A 21,952-nucleotide genomic window follows, 5' to 3' on the forward strand; every position below is an offset into this window, starting at 1 on the left:
TGGGCAGAAACTAGTCTGTTACATAGCTGAGAATTAACGTATCAGAAGATTTTATTGAAAAGTTAATGGCTAACTTGAGATCTTCCAATAGTTCTGAAGGAGAATATACTTACATGGTTGTGTTCCAGACAGTAATCTTTCCAGGCACTTGTTTGTTATGACTGTGTGTCTAGTTCTTGATGGAACTAGATCCTCAGAGATTTTTAAAGGAACGTATTACTACAGGTTGAGTAATCAACATTTTTAAATTTCAAAACATACAAAGCAAAGTGCTCTTTAACAGAAGAAAGTGTACGTGCATCAGAACTGCTTCTGAAGGGGAAGTATAAAAATTTAAAGTTGCATGCATTTCCATATGTGCATCTGTTAACCTAGTGCATACAATGCAAATGTATCTCTAAAAATATTTTTGTATGTAGTAATATTTTCACTCCATAAAATCTGCCTGCCATTTTTACCAGTAAAATAACTGTGGAGATAATTCTAAAATTATTATGAATCTCTTCTTCTCAGAAGAGTGCTTAAAAACTAAGCTAGGATGTTGCTTGAATAAGCTGTATCGTAGACAGTATTAACAAGAAATGAATATGAATTAAAACATCCTGAGGAGAATACAATATAATTACACATTATTTTGCTGCACATTGCATATAGTCCAATAATTCAAAGTATCCAAGAGTTTCTAGCAGTTCTGTAGCCTAACAGTAATTTCATTTGCTCTTTCGTAGCTACCTAGTACAAGAACAAAAGAAAACTTGAAACAGTCTAAATATCAGTCCCTTCCATCCTTTTAATTTATTTTAATTTTTCACCAGCAAAGTATTAAAGAGGAGGGGAAAAAAGGACACACAAAACTGTAGGACTCTTCAAGGAGATAAATACTCATTAGCTCATCTGGAAAGTTTCTTCTGTATGGTTGATTCCATATGTTGTTAATAATTCTAATTGAAATTAACTGTGCAGTGCAAATATTGGTATTTGACATAAATTTAAAAGACAAAGAACATTCACCAGATCAATTACAATCTATCAGTACGTATTTCTCTGCCTAGACTTTAAAGTGAGTCTAAGTGTTTTTGTATTGATATCCACATTGTGGACATCTAAAATGAAATTCATATGCATAAACATGTATCAGTAATACCATGTGAGATGCTGAGAAGAAGCAAAAAACAAACAAACAAACAAAAAAAAAAAATCCAAGATACAGGATCTTCAAGAGAATTGTGCACTTTTGGATAGGCTGCTGGAAACCATTTAGTGTTATCCCAAAGTATCATGTATCAGTGGTTGCCAGTAATCTTAGTGTTACAGATAACAGATGAATTCAGCTTGTGGAGTGACAGATCTTACCATTTATTTTGTGAGTTCCATAAAAATGAGTTTTTGTTTTGTTCTAACTCTGTTTAAATGTTAAATATCATTTAATTTTTCATTGAGGCTAATCCTGTAATCAGTTATTTATATAAACCCTTTAGAAATATCTGTTTTGGAACCACCATATTTGGAAAAAAAATGCATAGCCCTCTACTATGCTGAGTCCAAATAATTTTAGAAAGTCTTACAATGGGAGGATGGCACATTAAAGTCACAGCTTGAAAAGTTTATACTTTCACTTTTCATTTTATAGGTTTTTTTTTTTGTTTGCATGAAGGTGTAACCTGTGTTATGTCTGTGCACATTCACAACAGAGTTTCTGAGATTGATTAGCCAGCAGCCTCAACATTTAATGTAGTCCCAATATAAAGGACTCAGAAATATTCTGTAAATAAGGTGTTCTACAAATAAAATAGTGATAATGCTTAAGGATAACACAATTCAACTATCAATATAGCACCCACGAGGGAAATAAAGGAGTGCAAATAAATCATTAAGTAAACATATTGGCTTAAACTTCAGCCAGTGTGTTTATCATGTTATTCTCTAGAGTTCATATTATTGCATAATTTCTATATCTTGAAAGAGAATATTGTATTCTTTTCTTGAAACAAGTGTTTCTATTAGATATCACCATATTTTCTCCCAACAAATATCTTAGTCTTTGCAAAAACTATTCTGATATGTCTCTGAAAAATTACTAGTACTTTCAAGTAAGTTATTCTCATTTGCTTTTATTGAGCCACTAGAAAATCAGAAACTTTTTGACGAAGTGACTAATTACTATCTAACATTAGGCTGTAGACAAGAAGAGAAAGAAAGGTTAGGCTTGGAAATTCCAGCTGTCTTTCTGGTGCCAAAACATCTAACTTTGATCAATAATGAAATCTATTTCTGCAAACATTATCTTATAAAAAAAAAAAAAATACCATCCTGCAGCATGGTCAAAATATACTAGCAAGAACAAGAACTTCTCCTCAGTGCAGTGTATGTGCAAGACATCTACTTCCATCAGTTTTCAGTTATTCTAGAAACAACAACCAACAAACCAACCAACCAAAGAAACTGTAGACTGCTGATGATATCATGTCCATCAAAATTGATCAAAATGAACTCTCATTACCGTCTCCATTGGTAGAAGTGAAATCAGGTAAGGAGAAAAAAATGCATGCAGTATATGTTTCTATGTCCTTATATTGCCTCAGGATGGGTAAATGCTTTAGTGCTGAGGTTGTCTGACTACTTTCCATGTAGTAAATGATGTATTCTTATATCAGGCAGTATGAGATAATGAAAGGATGCCATCTGATTGATAGCTTTACCTCCATAATTTTCCTCAGAACCATAAATCCCCCCCATCAAATTAATTGCGTTATACATTTGATTATGAAATAATAGTTCCTTTAGGAAAATATATTGAATCTATCATTCATTATAAAACTGAGGTTTAATTTTAAATAAAATTAATAATACCAAATTGTAATAATCTAAAAAATAAAGAATCTGGTCACAAAATGATCACTTTCACTACCTTCACAGATAGTGCTTTTCCATGGGTAAGCTATTTGGAGAGGAATTCATCTTGCCTACTTTGGACATTTCTCTTAAGATACATAACTAATTAGTATACTACTATTCATTTCTCTAGTGAAACTAAAGTCTCTTCACATTAACTGTGGAGATGGTATAAAATAAAGGGTTTACCAACTATGACACTTAACCTTTTGTTGACTTAAGTTAGTTGACTTTGATATTCACAGAATCTCTCCCTCCCGTAAAAGTGTTCCTCTATGTCTTCTTTACTACAGCTGTGAAAAAATGAGGGTGATTGAAGTCAGAATAATGTGTTGGTTCCTGCAACACTAGTTGAGCAGGACTCACTGTTTGGGTAGTATTTGATCTGTGGCATAAGAAATAAATGAGTGGAACTGTAGATTTTAGATAAAGATAAGATAAAATTGTTTTTTACTTATGGGGTACAGAAAAACATGCTTATATTCTTAAAAAGAAATGTATGTCCCAAGTTGCATGTTGCTGACCTAGGACAGAATAACAATAATTTTCGTAAGAGGTCAAGATTCAGAGCAGTAACCAGGACAGACGTAAACAGGGAGTAGAAAACAGTTTTGAAATATCTCTGAACATTAAGGTATGACAAAAAAAATTTGTATTCCAGAGATCAAAAGGCTAATAATTTAAAGCTAAAAAAGTCAAAAAAGCAGATTTTTTTTAAGACATGTATAAATGCTGAATTAGGCATACAACCTTTACATTATTCATACATATATATATATATATATGTAAATACTATGTAAATAAAAGAACTCACATTTCACATTGACATTTTGTGGGCTTCTTCACAAAAGCATTTAAATGACAAGGTTTAACACCAGTTTCCAAACATGATCTACATGGATTTCCCAGCCTTGAAGCTGTGATCCATGAACTCATAGGCAGACAACACTTGGCCCCTAAGGCACTTAAACTTACAGCACTGGTCTAGTTTTGATGTATATATTCACCAGATACATGAAAGCTATGAGGCAGTATATGAGAATGTTTGAATATATAAATATATATATTTCAGTAATATCATTGTTTGCAGTTGCAATGCAGAGTACCTGTCCATTTAGCTTTTCAAAGAACTGTTAATATTCCAAACTCCCAACTTTGGTTCCTCCTCTCTAATCTAGCATATTTGAATACACTTCCTATTTCTTATAAAAAAAATCTCTCCAGTATTATTTTGCATGAATGCCACTCTCACATGAGTATAAATTTAACATGTACAATCACGCTGACCTTCTTGAGAGAGGGACTGCTTCTCTTAATAAGATTTTTGTTTTCAGTAAGACTTGTTATATTGTGCATTCATTTACTCATTTTTAGAGTTACCTGAACACTTCATGCTATGTCACTCATAACACTAGTCATTTCCATATTCATAACACTCATATTCATCCCTTACTTATTTGTGTCCATGGCCCATGCTTAAACTTACAATATGGTAATTGCCTTACTTTAACTTTTGGATTGCCTTACTTTAACTATTTTGGATTAAATTTATACTATGAGCTAATTTAAATAATTATTTTGATTAGAATAATAAAACAACATCCTTTTTTTAGCATACAGTTCTATTTTCTTAGTTATGGAATGATCACACAGACAGAAGAAACTATTTAAGGATGGAAGGATTGTTTCAGAAAAATCAAAATTTCCCTATTAAAATATTATCTCTTGTGTTACAACAGGACAGACTTATTTGTATCTGATTATCTGATTTTCTTGTCTTTGTGGGTTTTTTGTTTGTTTGTTTGTTTATTTTTTTGCATCACAGTCTTGAAAGGTATTTTTAAATCTCAAAGATCTCAGTCATTTAACCTCATAACATAAAGAAAATATAATTAAATGTAAGTCATAAATGTTGGTGCAAAGAATCATAAACCTTTACAGGAATCCCTTCACAGAAAACAGGCCTAACAAAATAGTGGTAGTTCCATTTCCCCATGGGATAGCAGAAAAAGGTATGTATGGAGCTGAACATTTCTGTAAGTATCACTCACAAGAGCAACCAAGTGAAGTCAAGTGTGGAGGAAAGTGATATGTTTCTGTGCCAAAAATTCTACCTAAAGATTTAATCAAAGATGGAATTGATGCTTGAAATTCACGTTATGGATAGAATCTAAAATTGCTGATGACTGAAACAAAAACACTTATTCCTGTTTGAGTTGTTGAAGTAGGTTCAATTTCTCATTTATTACATATGGGTAGATAATATTTTCACAGTGTAAAATAAGTGTTGTGGTTTAAGCACACTGAGTTTCCCTCATTCCTCCCCAGTGGGATGGGGAAAGGAACTGGAAAAGAGATAAAACTCAAAAACTGAAATCAAGACAGTTTAATAGGGCAGAATAAGGAAAGTAATAATAATGATGAAAGAATACATAAAACAAGTGATGCACAGTGTAATTGCTCACCACCCACTGACCAATGCCTAGACAGTCTCCAACAGCTGGGAGATCCCCCGCCCCATATGGTACAGAATCTCCATTTCACCAGCTTGGATCAGCTGTGCTAGCTCTGTCCCCTCCCAGCTTTTTGTGCACCCCAAGCCTCCTTGCTAGCATGGAAGCATGAGAAGCTCAGAAGTCCTTAACTCTATTTAAACACTTAGCAATAAAGAAAACATCCATGCATTATCAACATTATTCTCATCCTAAATCCATAACACTATAACAGCTACTAGGGAGAAAATATCCCAGCTGAAATTAGGAAAGCATGGTTCATACAGTCATGGAAACACTGAAAAATATTTAGTGAGGTAACATCTACAATAATTAATAAAATGGATCTGTCCTCCTTTTATAATAAAAAATGGAAATATAGTAAAATTGCAGGATGGAAATACAAGTCAGCCCATTTATAACTGCATTGTTTCTTTTTCCCCTCCCCATTTTACTGTTTCACTCCAACGCTAAAACCACAGCACATGCACATACCTTCTGACTCCAACTGCTCTTATTCATCAATTGATTATATTCCCTCACTGCCAAATCTATAATCTCCTGTTTTAGAAATATCTGGATTCTCTTCTATGCTCTCATTCCATTGAGACAATCTCCCTTTTCTCCAAATGCATTTCTAACATTTTTTAAAAAAAAAACTATGTACATCACTAATTTTTTCTATCCGATCAAAATGCTGTTGAACAGTTTAAAACAATAGCAGCACTAACACTAAAAAGAAATTGAATATCTTCTGAACAGATCAAACATAGTTCACGCTTTCTAGTTTCATACATAATAAACTACCTCTTACTGATAAATGGAGCACCAGATTTTTTTTTTTTTAATCAAGTAAAGTGAAAGAAAAACTGCATTATGGTTAAAATACATAGTTGAGTGTGAGCTTAAGTATTCTCTTATTTTCTGATCATTTCATTGACTGTAACACTTGCATTACATCTTAACACTAGGCTTAGGAAAAGCCAAATTCGAGATATTTGATTGCAAGAAGATCTGTAGTATGGTTTACTCCAATAAGCCTAATTAAAACAGACTTCATAAAATGAATGCTTGGTTTCATGGCGAAGTACTCAGCCTGCCTGAGATTTATGCTGTCAGCTTAAATAAATACGGATGACAACTGAGTTTATGCTTGAGAACAAGCTTAGGAAATGTTCCACTGACAATAGTTAATAACACAGCTGTAGTAAGTGTAAACATTAAGATTTTTGCTGAACTTGTTTAACTTATTTTGTCTTTGCATAATAATGCAAAAAAAAAAAAAATCAGAAACATGAAGATGAAACTTTTAGAGGATGTAAAAAACATTATGACACAAGGAAGGAGAAGAGGCCTTTGTAAGGCCTTTATAAGGCCTTTAGCATGGTACTCCACAACATCCTTCTCCCCAAACTGTAAAGATGTGGATTTGATGTGTGGACTGTTTGATGGAAGAAGAACTGGTTGCAGCACTGAATTCGGAAAGTAGAGGTTAATGGTCAGTATCTGGATGGAGATCTGTGACAAGTGGTGTCCTCCAGGGGTCAGTGCTGGTACCAATTAATATCGTCATCAGTTACATTGACATTGGGGTTGAGTACACCCTCAGCAAGTTTGCTGATGACAGATACAGACCTTTTGGAGTGCATCCAGAGGAGGATGACAAAAATGATCCAAAGGATGGAAGACCTCTTCTACAAGGACAGGCTGAGAGAGCTGGGGCTTTTCAGCCTGGAGAAGAGAAAGCTCTGAGGTGACCTGATAGCAGCCTTTCAATATCTAAAAGGGAGCTACAGGAAAGAAGGGGACAGACTCTTTAGTAGATTCTCTTGTGATAAAACAAGGGGAAATGGTTTCAAGCTTAAAGAAAGTAGATTTACAATGAAAAAGTTTTTTACAGTGAGAGTGGTGAGGCATTCAAACAGGTTGCCCAGAGATGTGGTGGATGTACCATCCCTGCAGACTTTCAAGGTGAGGCTGGATCAGACCCTGGGCAACCTGATCTCCCTGTTTATTGATGGGGAGATGGATGAGATGACCTTTAAATGTCCCTTCCATCTCAAAGGACTCTATGATTCTAAGAGAAAGAATTGAATATAAAATATTTGACAGGGACAGAAAGACAAAGCATATATATATATATTTATATGTATGCATAAACAAACAAAAAATGAATAACCCTCAATTCGCAGGAACAAGTAGTAATTGATTTCAAAATTATTTCAACATGCAACAGATAAAAGGAATGTGAACATGGGCAAACTTTTGGAACATATTTTACAGAATACATTTAACTAATTAGGAAGATAGTAAGAATATTTTCATGTATTAAATACACTGAATGTAAAGTTTAAAATATGTTGGTGAGAAATGGACAATATCATAGAGTATGATCATTAACAATTTCTTCCTGAAAAGTTCCTGCCATGTAAAATGAGCAGAACAAGGACTTGGTTTTCTAATACATCTGAATCTAACAGTGATTTTAGATATTTAATTTCTCCTTACAATTTTGGAAGACAACTTGGTCTTTTTTTAAAGAATCTCTTTAACTTATTTTTCTCCCTAACACATTGCAGTGAAAGATATTTTGCGTGAATGTCTGAAATCTGTCAGAAAGGCTGTCATTCTAGCACTTTCATTTTCTGCAGTAGTTCTGTCGCTGTGGATTAGAAAAAAATTAACAAGTATAATGTGTAAGATTTGAAGCCTGCTTAACTTTAGCCCTAATTATGATTTTACTGAAGTTTTAGCCTGTTATTAAATCTAGTCTGAGAATTTTAAGTCCCCTCCTTTTGAAGAAAAAATCAAGAATCTAAATTGACACTTTCTTACTCCGCATTATGTAAGCTAAGCAAACAACTTGAACAAGGTTTAACCAAAGTCCAGAAAATAGAATTTTTACTATCAATAGAAAAAACCTCTGGATTTATACTGTGCTAACAATGAGCATCTTAGCATTATTTTGCTTCTCTGGCTCTGCTTGAGTTACTTAGTCTTTCATCTATCGCTTTCTCCCTCAGAATAATCACATATTTAATATACTTTTATAGACTCATAGAATTATAGAATCAAAGAATCATTAAGGTTGGAAAAGACTGCTAAGATCATCTAGTCCAACCATCCACCTGCCATCAATCTTGCTCGCTAAACCATGTCCATAAGTAATGCATCTACCCTTTCTTTAAATACCACAAAGTATGGTGACTCTACCACTTCCCTGGCCACCTTGTTCCGGCACCTGATCACTTGTTCTAAGAAGAAATTCTTCCCAATATCCAGTCTGAACATCCCCTGATGCAACTTGTCCTATTGCTTTTACATGGGAGAAAAGGCTGACCCCAACCTCCCTACAACCTCCTTTCAGAGAGTTATAGAGAACTATGAAGTCTCATCTGAGCCTCCTCTTCTTCGCATTAAACAATCTTAATTCCCTCGGCCACTTCTCTTAAGTCTCATGTTCTAGACCCTCCACCAGGTTTGTTGCCCTTTTCTGGACAGACTCCAGGGCCTCAGTGTCTTTTTTGTAGTGAGGGGCACAGAACTGAACACAGTACTCATGGTGCAGCCTTGTCAGTGCTGAGTACAGGGGGATGATCACTTCCCCAGCCCTACAGGATACTCTATTTCTGATGCAAGACAGGATGTTGCTAGCTTCTTGGCCACTTGGGCACACTACTGGCTCATGTTCAGCCAAGTGCTGACCAACACTCTGAGATCCTTTTCCTCCATGCAGCTTTCCAGCCACTCTGCCCCCAAGCCTGTAGCATTGCATGGGGCTATGTTGACCAAAGTGCAGGACTTAGCAGTTGGGCTTGTTGAACTTCATCCCATTGGCCTCAGTCCATTGATTCAGGCTGTCCGGGTCCCTCTGAAAGGTCCTCCTACTCTCAGTAACATAAACACTTCCTTCCAACTTGATGTCATCTGCAAACTTACTGAGTGTATGCTCAAATTCTTTTATCCAAATCATCAGTAAAGATATTTACTTTACTTTTTGTAAAGAAATGTATAGAATATAGCATATAATAAATATCATTATTTACATTGAACACCGTGTCATTACTTGCTGTAGTCATTATAAATAACTTCTAATTGGTAATTTACCTTCATTCATTGTTGTTCAAAAACATCGGCGACATTTTTTACCTCAGGGAAACATCAAAAATTTATGCTTTTTAAGAGTAATACAAGACAAACACTGTTACGTTCAGGACATTCAGGTAATGTTAGCCTGACTCAAAACTGAAAACTCTTAACTGGTGATTATGTATGTAAAAGCTATGTATTTGTTGATTACTCAATGTATGCTGAGAAGAATTTTATGTAACTTGTAAAGCAATCCCGTTTTAAGAAGTTTATGTTCCTTTAATCAGCGTTATCCACCTTTTTCTATTTATACCCAAAATTATAAACATATCTGAATGTTGTTTCAGATAACATTTAAATCTTTTATGTATCCATTATTTCAGAAACTCTCTAATTATCTTTAAGTCTGAGTTTCATTGCAGTATCAGAGATAATTATGTCTAACCAAAAGCATGCAAAGAACATTTTTTTCTGGGTAGTGCTGGAACTTATCTTTAATAAACAGTATCTTATCTTTAATAAACTCCTGGCACTGTACTTGGCCCATGGCGAGTTTTAGACTTCTCAGAGTTTATTGATTTCAGCATTACACCAGTGCAGTGTAGGAACTATTTCCAACATTCATGTTTTGAAATAAATACAGTGTTATTACTGATACCTTGATTAATCTAGAATTTCTTTACATTGTCTTTTCTGGTATAATAAGTCTGTTGCATCATCCATCAAGAGGTATTCTTGCTTATGTCTATACTTAGTCTGTAGTTTAAAACAAGTGAGCTGTTCTTTACTATAGTTTTCACTCATGTACTATATCTTTAATATTATACATCACTTATATGCATAAGGAGAAAGTTAAATATATATGCATTAATTAAATAAAAACAAATCATTCATGCACTGAGATATTTTACTGGACCAGCATGGATCTACTGAGAACTTTAAAACTGAGTTTGTACTTAGGCATCTTTATCAGTCACAGCCTGGAACAGTTGTGCTCTCATGCTGTGCTAATACACCATGTAATTGTATTTACAGTTTCAGAAAATTTTCTGATGTTAACACTTTTAAAATTTTTAAAAAAATCTTTTATTTCAACTATTCCAGGTGTAAGCTCTGACTAAAGAGGGGACTTATTTTGCTTTTATTAGAACTGGAATTTATACACATAAAATAACTCAGACTCTTAAGTGTTCTGAGAGAAAGACAAGCAAGCCTAAAACGAACACTTCCATAGATAGGAGCTACTGTAGAGAGTCCTACAAAAGAAACACTAAGAGGATTAAGGGACTGGAACACATCGGGAACGGCTAATAGAGCTGGGGCTGCTTAGCCTGAAGAAGGGTCAGTGAGGTTTTAAAAATCAGAAGGAAGGGTCTAACGAAAATGGAGCCAGGCTCATTCAGTTCACTGTTCAGTGACAGGACAAGAAGTAATGACACAAACTGAAACAAACACCGGAAGTCCTGTCTAAACAGAAGAAAACATTTTTTCACTGTGAACATGATTGAGTATTGGAACAGGTCACCTAAAGAGGCTGTGGAGTTTTGCTTCTCAGAGATATTCAAAGATAACAATTTTCTTGTTATACAATGCTGAGATCTTTCATCAAATGTCAGTTACTATCATCAATTGCATTGTCTTCTATTAAATTTTTAAGTCCCTCTTCTTTGCCAGTAATCACTAGGCTGCTACAGGGACACACACATGTATGTTGGTTGAAATATTATTGTCAGTCACCACTGCATCTTACTTGCTAAGTTGCACAAGCACAAGTAGCATGTAATACACTCAGGTTTCTACTCAGCTGAGTTTCTGTGGCAGATGCAAGAGGCAGAATGGTTGGGAGAAAAAAAGTAGTATTAAGACACAAACTTGTCTGTCTAAGATTTTAATTTTTAAATATCTTCAAGTCATTAATATCTTAGCCCTGGAGCCACCTGACATTTGCCATATAGTACATATCAGCTTGTGAGTTTAAAATTCTGCTTCTACCATTGGAAGAACATATAAATGTTCAATGTATTACCTTTGAACTATGAAAAATTTTCAGAAGCTCTGAGCACAATATCACCTGAGGGGCAAAGCATCACTGCTCTCTGCATCATCTTTTAAGACATCCTGACACATTTTAATGATCTATGCAGGCTGTTCCAAAAGTAATATCTCTTCTTTTTATATTTTGATCCATGATGTCAGAGGTGGATGTTGGTTGTATGGTAGTAGAGATTGAACTTTACCACTAATATTCCAGTACATTTTGTTGCCATTTGCCATGTGACAGACTCTGGCAAAATGGCATCTGACATGGAAACATGTATGAAGGTGAATTCCTCTATTGCACCCAGTGACATAAATCAACACTTCCTGAAAATGTGTAGAGACTAAACAGAGGTGATGGATGGTACATTTCAGCAGTGGTGACAGCTATATGAAAGAAAAGCCATGGTGCAGATTTTTATGAGTGCAGCTTGCAGGCTTTTCTTCATCACTGGAAAAAGTGCATAGTTAATGGTGATAATTATGTTGAAAAATAGTGCTTTGTAGCTGAGAATTTTCTCTATCAAATAGTGTTATTGTGCTTTTTCTATCAGTTGTAATTTCCATGGAAATTAATAAGAGACACTACTTTTTGAGCAACTTACATATTACATAGTCAAATGCTAGTAGAATTCTTTGGATTGGATGGTATATTAAAGGTCACTGATTTCCAACTCCCTTGCCATGGGCAGAGTTGCTACCCACTAAATCAGGCTGCTCAGGTCCCCATCTAACCTGCCCTTGAATAACACTAGTGGTGACGTACATTCAGCTTCTTTGAGTAAACTGTTTCTGTGCCTCATCATCCTCTGAGTAAAGAATTTTTTCCTAACATCTAACCTAAATTTCTCCTCTTTTAGTTTAAAGCCATTATCTCTTGTCCTATCACTACGACTTACACTACCGTGTAAGAAGTCACTCCCCTTACTGTTTGTACACTCCCTTTAAGTACTGGAAGACCACAATGAGGTCTTCCCAGAAAGCCTTCTGTTCTCCAAGCTAAGCGAGCCCAGCTCCCTCAACGTTTTTTCATAGGAGAGGTACTCCAACCCTTTGATCATCTTCACCTCTCCTCTGGACTCGCTCCAACAGCTCAGTGTTCTCTTTCTTGTACTGGGGTTCCCACGGATGCAGTACTCCAGATGGGGCCTTACAAGAGCAAAATAGAGACAATCACCTCCCTGCTGACTACCCCGCTTTTGATACAGTCCTGGATATGATTGGCCTCCAGGGCTGCAAGCACACACTGCCAGCTCACATCCAGTTTTTCATCCATCAGTATCACCAAGTTCTTCTATGCAGAGTTACTGTCAAGCGGTTCTTCTATCAGTCTGTAAACATATCTGACATTGCCCTGATCCAAGTGCAATACCATGTACTAGTCCTTGTTATATCTCATCATGTTCTTGTGAGTCCACTTTTCAAGCCTGTAAAATACTTCTTTTTCCTCTTCATAAGTGGAACACACTGATGACTGAAGACATTGTTCCATACATGATATTGTAAGAGTAGAGAAATCTAACAATATAAACAAATGGCTTCTGAAATGTAATCAAATTTTCACTGAATTCTCTAACCCAGCTGTAGATGGGTAGGCCTTCGCGGTCTCTATTCATGTACTGTGATGTAGATGTCAAAATATGAGAGAAATTAGGAGGCAGAATGTATTCTTATAGCAACAAAAGCAGACATGGAGGGTCTTTTTTAAAACATTGCAGTCATACCACTAATTTATTTTTATTACTTTTAAACAAGTCTATTAGTCTCAAATTAGATGAAGTCATGTGCTAAGAAATAGAATACAGCCATTGCTGCCAGGTGCCTAGATCTTAAAACTAAGGAGAGCAGGTGTTGTAAGTTAGCTTTATTGCTTTACTTTGAATCATCTAGCATTATTAGAGCTCCTTGTGCTTTGATTTAAACTGTATGTATGAAGTGTATGGAATTTCAATACAATGTCTCAGACAGTGAAATAAATTATACATTTTTATAATTCTCCTTCATGAATTGAGTACATTAACTTTAGTGACTTCTCACATAGTCTAAGGCCAAAATCAATGAAAACTGTTACACGCTGTTCAGCTCTACTGACACTAACATAGTATTTGTGGCATCTTAAATTGTTCCATAATATTTGGTAATTGTTTCTTTACATTTACACTTCTTAGAAATGTATGCAATGCACCAAATATTATAACTGGACCGAAGAACTGCGGAAACAAATCATGTTAGTAACAAATGTCATGACCATAGATGTTTTTGTGGTGGATTATTGTTTATTTTTTAAAGCAAAGACAGAGATTAAACTTACCTTATTAGTATTGACAGCTGTGATGACCCACACACACTGAGCATTGCTGTCATACTGGAATGGAAAATTGGGTGATGTGAAAGTACCACCAGGACCCTGAAGATTGGATCCACAAGTTTTAACTGCAAAAAGAAATTTAATCTTTTAATTAACAGTTGAAATGCATGCAGCAATGTAATAAAACAAGCTCTAACTGAATTGAGACAAAAAGGATTAAAATATAATTGAGCACAAATAGAACCTCTCAGTACAAGACAATAGAATGACTCATATTTATTCTAACACAATAAAATACACTTGCTTTTGTGTCCAAGTTTTTCTTTAAAAAAAAAACCAAAAACCTAATATGCTCTTAGAGTGAATAAGATAAATTGTTCTGCCTATTTAAAAAATTGAAAACAAAAAACACATAAATTTGAGTTGTTAAGAAGAATTTAAGAAGCTTATATTGTTACCTTCACTAAGAATTGGTAAGTAGAAAACAAAGATTACTCTCTTATGATTTTGTTTTGTTTTGATTACACATTGGTTTATGAAAATGTCAGCATTTCTCCTGGAAATTTTAAAGAAAATATATCAAAGTCTTATATATATAAACTAAACTAATATATATATATATATATACTCCAATATATAAAAGATAAATAATGCTATCAATTTTTAAAGATTATAAATGACATTTAGTTACAAAGTGAAATCTATGTGTTTCTTTACAGTAGCATATCATAAAAAAGAAATCAAACAAATAAAAAGCAACATCAAAACCAGCCACTGAGACCAAGAGCATTATTCATTTTATGTTGCATCTAACATCACAAAAAACTCAAAGGACAGAAATGGTGTAATTTTTACTACAGAATCATACTGGTTTGTGGTTTTTTCCCCATTAACCACCAGGAATAATTTTGTTCAGAATGAAAGCACACAGCTAACTACTCCCTAGGGGAAAAAAACAAACAAACAAACAAACAAACAAACAAACAAAAAAGAAGACTAACAAAGACACTTAATCTCAGTTTTTGCTCTAGACTTCATTTCTGCTAGTATACAGATATTACACTCCTGCATGTAACATTTGCAGTCATGTGAAAATCTCCTGGTAAAGTTTACCCTGTTTAAAGTATGATCACAGAATTATCATGTGGAATCACAGAATCATAGAATTATTTGAGTTGGAAAGGATCTTTAAGAAAAAATCTAGTTCCAAGTGTGAATTACGTATCTATCATTTTTTTCACCATTCAAATTTGCACACAAACAATACTTAGAACTTAAATAAAAAAAACTCCCTGCATTAACAGGAAAACAATACTGACAATTGATTACTGTGACTTTCTTTCCCTTCATATACTACACAATTTAAAATACCTTGAAGTAGTAGAAAAAATGAAGATTAGTAGAGAAGATTATCCAGTGTGGTCAAGCCCATAGTTTCTTCATTGTTTCAACCCAACTCATACTACATTTACCCTTGAATCATCTAACCTAGAAAAGACCTCTCTGATCATCAAGTTCAACCATCAACCTTTTGCATGGTTGAACTACCACTTCCCTGGGCAGCCCATTCCACTGCTTGATCACACTTTCCATGAAGGAATTCTCCCTAATGTCCAATCCAAACATCCCCTTGGACAAATTGGGAATGTTTCCTCATTTGCTTCCACTCATCACCTGAGAAAAGAGGCAGACACCCTCACCACACCAACCTCCTTTCTAGTGTTAGAGTGTGATAAGTTCTCCCTTCAGCCTCCTTTTCTCCAGACAAAACAACCACAGTCCCTCAGTTGCTCCTCATAACCCCCTTCTTTCCAGAAGCAACAGTATATTCAGAAATAAAAATAAATAAATAAATAATCACAAAATGAAGATATTTGATTTTGTGAAATCTCGTTAAGGAACGACTGGTCAAAAATTAATCTTATTTCACTTGAAAATACAAATACAACTATAAGTAGCTACAAAGATGATGTCATCATTTGCATTTATTTACAACTTAGGAAGGCTTTTGATATCATACAATCATAGAATCCTTAGAGTTAGAAGAAACCTTTAAGAAGTCATTTAATCCATCCCTCTTGCAATGAACAAGGACATCCACAGCTAGATCAAGTTGCTCAGAGCCCCATCCGGCCTGACCTTGAATGTCTCTAGGGATGGAGTATCCACCAAGTCTCTAGGCAACTTGTTCCAGTGCCTCGCTATCCTTACTGTAAAAATGTTTTTCTTATATCCAATCTAAATCTTCTCTCTTTAAGCTTGAAATCATTTCCCCCTCGTCCTATCACAACAGACCCTGCTAAAGAGCCTGTACTTTTCTTATAGCCTCCCTTTAGATACTGAAAGGCTGCTCTCAGGTCTCTCTGGAGCCTTCCCTTCTTCAGGCTCATAAGCCCCAACTCTATCACAGTGTTCAGGGGAGGTGTTCCAACCCTAAGAACTTTTCTATGGCTCACTTCTGCACATACTCTGACAGATCCATCTCTCTCCTCTACTGAAGAATCTATATCTGTACATAGTACTCCAGGTGAGATCTCACAAGTGCAGAGTAGAGGGGCATGATGACCTCCTTAAACCTGATGACCATGCTTCTTTGGATGCAGCCCAGGATACTGTTGTCTTTCCAGGCTGTGAAGGCACGCTGCTGGCTCATGTCCAGCTTACCATCCACCAATACCCATAAGTCCTTTTCAGCAGGCTGTGTTCCATCCTTACATTTCTTAGCTTGCAGATAGAAGGAGTTGCCACAGTCCAAGTGCAAGACCTTGCACTTGGATTTATGGAATCTTGTTAAGTTCACCTGGGACAACTTCTTGAGCCTGTCTAGATTTCTTTGAATGGCATCTCGTCCCTCAGGCATGTTGATTGCATCAGACAGCTTGATGTCTTACATAAGCTTGCTGAACGTGCACTTGATCCCACTGTCGATGTCTTTGATAATAGAGCACGTGATAGAGCACGTGAATAGCAACATAAAATAATTAAATGTTATGAGCTGATACTGAAACTTTTTTCAGTTAAAAGGAGAAAAAGTGCACTTCTAAAATTTTAATGACTATAGGATTATTTGATTGATTTCATTACCTTTTTCAGGTGACTGGGGAACAAATCTAATTGGTGTGTTTTTTGGTGCATATCAGACTACTTTCTGCCCAGTAACAATTGTACTGAAACTAACCTTCTGCTACATTACATATTATAACATGCTTACATTTTATTTCTTTACCCATCAATTTATCTACTTCTAAACATCAATACTGTATTTTCTCATTCAATATTACCATTTTTCTTTTACAACATTATTGGTTGTCTTTATCCCCATAGGTATCACAAGTTTCTTACCTCTGCCTGTGATCATATGAAGACTCTTTCTCAACTACTACAGTCTTTGAATATGTTGTCAAGTATAAGCAGTGTAGTGAGTACTTGCAAAACCAATATGAATTTGTTAGCTTTTAGAGATTATTTGAAATTCTCTTCTAGACATAAGTGGTCTACTTAAACTCTCTGCTTTATATATTGAAATCTGTAACTTCCTATAACTTTTAAGATATTCTTTGTCCATCCTTCTCAGTTCAAGAAGTCGCTCACAAGATAGTGCACCAAACTATGAACTCCTTCTTATGATTCTGTGATGATTCTTACAGAACTGTAAGGAGTAAGGGTAAAGTAGCTGAAAAAATAAACTGTTCACTGAATTTTGGAAGTACTGACTGAGAAGGTTTATGAAGTTCTTCGTATGGGTAAATCTATTTAACATGAGCAAAGCTTACAGAGAAACTGAAAGCTGCAAAATTGTTAACTAAACATAGGCAGGTCTACTAATCATCTGTTAATCAAATAAAAAAAAATATGATGAAAGATTTCAGTTGAATCTAGCTCTATGCTCTGCATTTTCAACTAGGAAAGATGAAAAATGGATTAAGTTTCCAAAAGTTGTCATGTTATTTACTAAAAAAAAAAAAAAAAAAAAAAAAAGTATGTGACTGAAAAAAATGAAGCAAACATGACCTGAGAAATAAATTAACTTACATTTTCTAAGGAAGCTTACAGATTATATGCAATATAACAGCTGAATTATTGTCAGGTTTAATTCCTGGTTTTACTTCACTGTGGCTCATCTAGAATTTGTTTTATTTTTCTTTTGGAACTGATTTAAAAGCATGAATTAGATTATCATTCCTATGTAGATAATGTATGTGTTTGAAGATTAGTTCCGACTGTGCTTCTGAATATTTTATACAGAATTTGGAAATGCATAAGCATAGAGACATGAATGTCTAACATCTTTAAAAACAAACATTATTAAATATATACTAATAGCTTATGGGCATAAATGTCTACTGAAATCATTCCTTTAAATCCAAGAGCAGTTACTTCACTGACTCAGTGACAATAGCAGCAGGTCAGTAAAATACATTTATAAATCACTTCATTTGTTTGAAAAACACAGTTTTCTTACAGTACTACATCTGGATTCAGAAGTATAGTAATCACAGAAAAAATATTTCATTTTACTTGTAAAAGAGAAAAAATTACTCATAGGACCTCACTGTACTCTACGCATGGAGACAGCTCTTGGTGGGAGCTAGAAATATGTGAATTTTTCAATTTCAAAAAGTCAATCTGTTCTTTGGAACTTATTATGAGTGTTATTATCTTTAGAGATGCCATTGAATTTTGTATTTCAGATTAGTAAGGAAAAAGGAAACAACATGGACATTATGGCAATTAATTTAGCTAATTAAATATGATGCATGCAAAGATGCAGTTATAAAACTTGCAAAAGAATGTGTAGGGCATCAGAAAATGAGTATGATCAAAGGTAGGGAATGAGAAATAGTCTTTGTGGAATTAGATTTCTTTGCTGACTTACATAATATGACATTTTGAATAGCTGGAGTTTAATGCATGTCTATTTTTAATTTACTTAAAATAAATAGATAATCATTTTAGTTAATGGGGTTTTATATATCCATAGGAGATAAAATTCTATATAAATTTAAAAACAAGTATCATTTTTTAAATTAAAAAGTCCAGTGTCATAAAAGAGATTTCCTTGCCTCACATTAGTTAAAATGTTTAACTTCTTGTGGTGTCTGTTTATCTGTTTCCCTTGTAATTATTAAAGAATTGAAAGACTGAAACTTATTCTTCCATAGATGTGACAGAGATGTGAAGAACACAGAATTAATGCAAGTCCACATTGAGAAACCATAAATAATAATGATATGTATGTAAGTATATGCATATATACTGGAAATTGTAAAGGAAAATAAAATTCAGGGAAAATAATAAATAATGATTGAATATAAAAATCAGCTTAGAAAATAGTGAAGAAAATATTTACATCTGTGGAGTCCTAAATACTAAACATAGTAAAACTAATATTTAAATAAACAGAGATTGCATCTGTTGTACAAGTTGGTTAGAGAACTCCATTAAAAAAATCTACCATCACCACTAAAACTGTGAGAGCATAATTAGCAGTGTATTATCCTGATAACAAACAAGGAGTATCTTCAGTACGAAAAAGCTGATTAAAACTGTGCAGGCTTTAAAAACTATATATGTGTAACCACTGTATTCTGAGTGCATGAAAAATAAAAATGAGATTAGTAAATAAAACAAAAAGTTAATTCTGATACACTTCCAAGAAAAAAATATGAAATTAAAGATGAAGTCAACGAGATAGAATTTATTTAGATATTCAAAGAGGTATTATTAAGGTCATTTAGTGAGAAGAAACTAAAACAGAAGAAAAAAAAGATTGGTTAAACAACTGGAAAAAGATAAAATAATAAAATTAGTAATGGAATATTTTTCAGAGAATTGATAATATTTTACATCACAGTTCTTCTATAGAGAATTAAAAAATTATATGAAACATATGTATATATAGATGTAGAGGATTAATGTGTATAACAAATGCAGAAAAATGCAAACATTTTAGCATGGCACATAATACACTAAAGTTTCACCAGCAAGCAGGTCCAAAATGTATCAATTTTCTGAGAATCAAAAAGTGAAATAAAAGTCATTATTATTTTTTTAATGGGTCATTTTGTTTTCTGTACTTTTCTGGTCACTAACTTTTGCAAACTTTTTGTTTGTTTGTTTTTTGTTTTTTGTTTTTGTTGTTGTTTGTTGCTGTTGTTGTTTTTGTTTAAATGCCACCCTTTTGCTGATAAATCCTAACTGGAAGTATATTTTCACTGCGAAAACAGAAAATAATAATTAGGGTATTTTGTTTTTATTTTCCTTTTTTTTTTAATAAAAAGTTCAGCTTTTGTGCAGTTAACTAGATTTTTGTTCTGCTACTTATAAAAATATAACTGTTTACATATGACAACTGCTGCTATTCAGAAATTATTTCTGGATACTACGAGGACTGCTCTGAAAGTAATGCCTATTTTATTATGTTGGCTCACAACATCAGAGACTGGTGTTGCTGATATGGCCGTAGGGATTGAACCTTCCTACCAATATTCCATTATATTTTGTTGCTGTCTAACAAATAGCAGCAGACGAGCAGTATGACAAAGCAGTATCTGACATGGAAGAGTATATGAAGTAAAAATGTGTCATTGAAGCCTTCCATGCAGAAAAAAACTGGCAGCCACTGACATTCATCAACACTTGCTGGATATTAATCTCCGCTGCCATAACATCAACATTCACCTCCGATGTCGTGGGACAACACAATAGAATGGGAGGCATTACTTTTGAAGCAGCCCTCATAATAACATTAGCGATTTCGTTCTGCTAATATGTAGGTCTTACATCATCCTTTTGAGATCGTATGGGCATTTGCAAATATTTTTAACAACCCAGTTCCTATGTTTCTTATTTCCAATCCATGTGAAGGTAAGCTGAGAATATGAACCAGACCTCCTAGGTAGTAAGCGCTGTCCATACTGTTTAGTAACAAATTGTGTTCCAGTCTGGCTGCAGACATCATTAAACTTAAATGGATGTCTTTCTGAAATTTTACATGTGTATTTGTACAAACGTATTCTCACTCACTGATGGACTTTTACTTTGATGTATGCCTCTTTATGGAAGTATTACAAAACCATTCAAATTATATTTTAGATATTCCAATTTAGAACATATTCTTCAACTGATGTTACAATATGAGAATGTTTTAATTTTTGAACTTAGAACATCCTTTATAAGTTTCACTTCTCTGCTTGGCTAACATTACACCGAGATACGGCATGTATGCCAACATGCAGGAAACAGTGGATACAGAGTTTTTTTTCAAATACTTTTCTCCTGTCTTGTTTAAGCTAGTCCTTCACAAAATACAAAGCACAAAATAACAGCAGCAAGGCTTTGGTTGCCATTGCTTTAAAGTAAATTCTAAACATGAAGATTTTGAGGATTTTTCCTGAATTGTCTCTGTGAGTAGCAATTATATTTATTCACAATTACTCATCACTCAGTTTAAGAACGGGAACATTTTTCATACTGTACTGAATTACTTAAGACACTGCATGCTATTTACACTACTTGAATATAAGCCTTTATTTGAAATTCTTTAGTATTATGACATAGCAGATTTCCTTAACTTCAGAAACCTGCAATACATAACAGCAGGAATATCTGAGGGCAACACAATCACATCCATATTTAAGCTCTTGAAAATAGTGATTTTTCATGAGTGGATTTTAAATAAAATTATCTTCTCATGTCTGAAGAGTTTAATTTTACTGCCAGTACAAACAGTAGTATGTTCAATTTTCTGATGGTATTTCAGTTACATTATTTCTGCATTAATGAGATTTTCTCTACACTGTATGCACTGCAGTTTCAATTATCAAACTCAAAATCATGACTATTCAGAAAATACAGGTTTTTATCACTGAAGATCTAAGAACAGACTTTACTCTTCACTTTTTGTCTAGGAAAAATGCTACTTATCTGTACTTTTGTACTTCAGTATATCTTATTTGATCACCGTTCTGTTGCTGAAAGAAAATGCAGAACTCTGTACTTATAGTTACTTCATGTGAACTGTACCTATGATTTTAATGTGCAAGTAGAGGAAAATATAAAGAAAAGAGGGAAAAAAAAGAGGGAAATATTTTCCATGAAGAAGCCAAAATTATCTAAGCAACTTGTTAAGGCA

General features: G+C 34.1%; 1 protein-coding gene across 6 annotated transcripts in view; it reads right to left on the minus strand.

Annotated features, from left to right (window-relative positions):
• CSMD3 (CUB and Sushi multiple domains 3) overlaps positions 1–21,952 on the minus strand; it is a 567,558-nt gene that overhangs the window by 274,577 nt on the left and 271,029 nt on the right. For all 6 annotated transcript variants that reach the window (XM_040695846.2, XM_015283035.4, XM_040695845.2 and 3 more), the window contains one exon: positions 13,822–13,943. In XM_040695846.2, the coding sequence (XP_040551780.1) occupies positions 13,822–13,943 (122 nt within the window). The remainder of the gene's footprint in view (positions 1–13,821; positions 13,944–21,952) is intronic.

The sequence above is a fragment of the Gallus gallus genome, chromosome 2, assembly GCF_016699485.2.
Source record: "Gallus gallus isolate bGalGal1 chromosome 2, bGalGal1.mat.broiler.GRCg7b, whole genome shotgun sequence".
Lineage (NCBI taxonomy): Eukaryota > Metazoa > Chordata > Aves > Galliformes > Phasianidae > Gallus > Gallus gallus.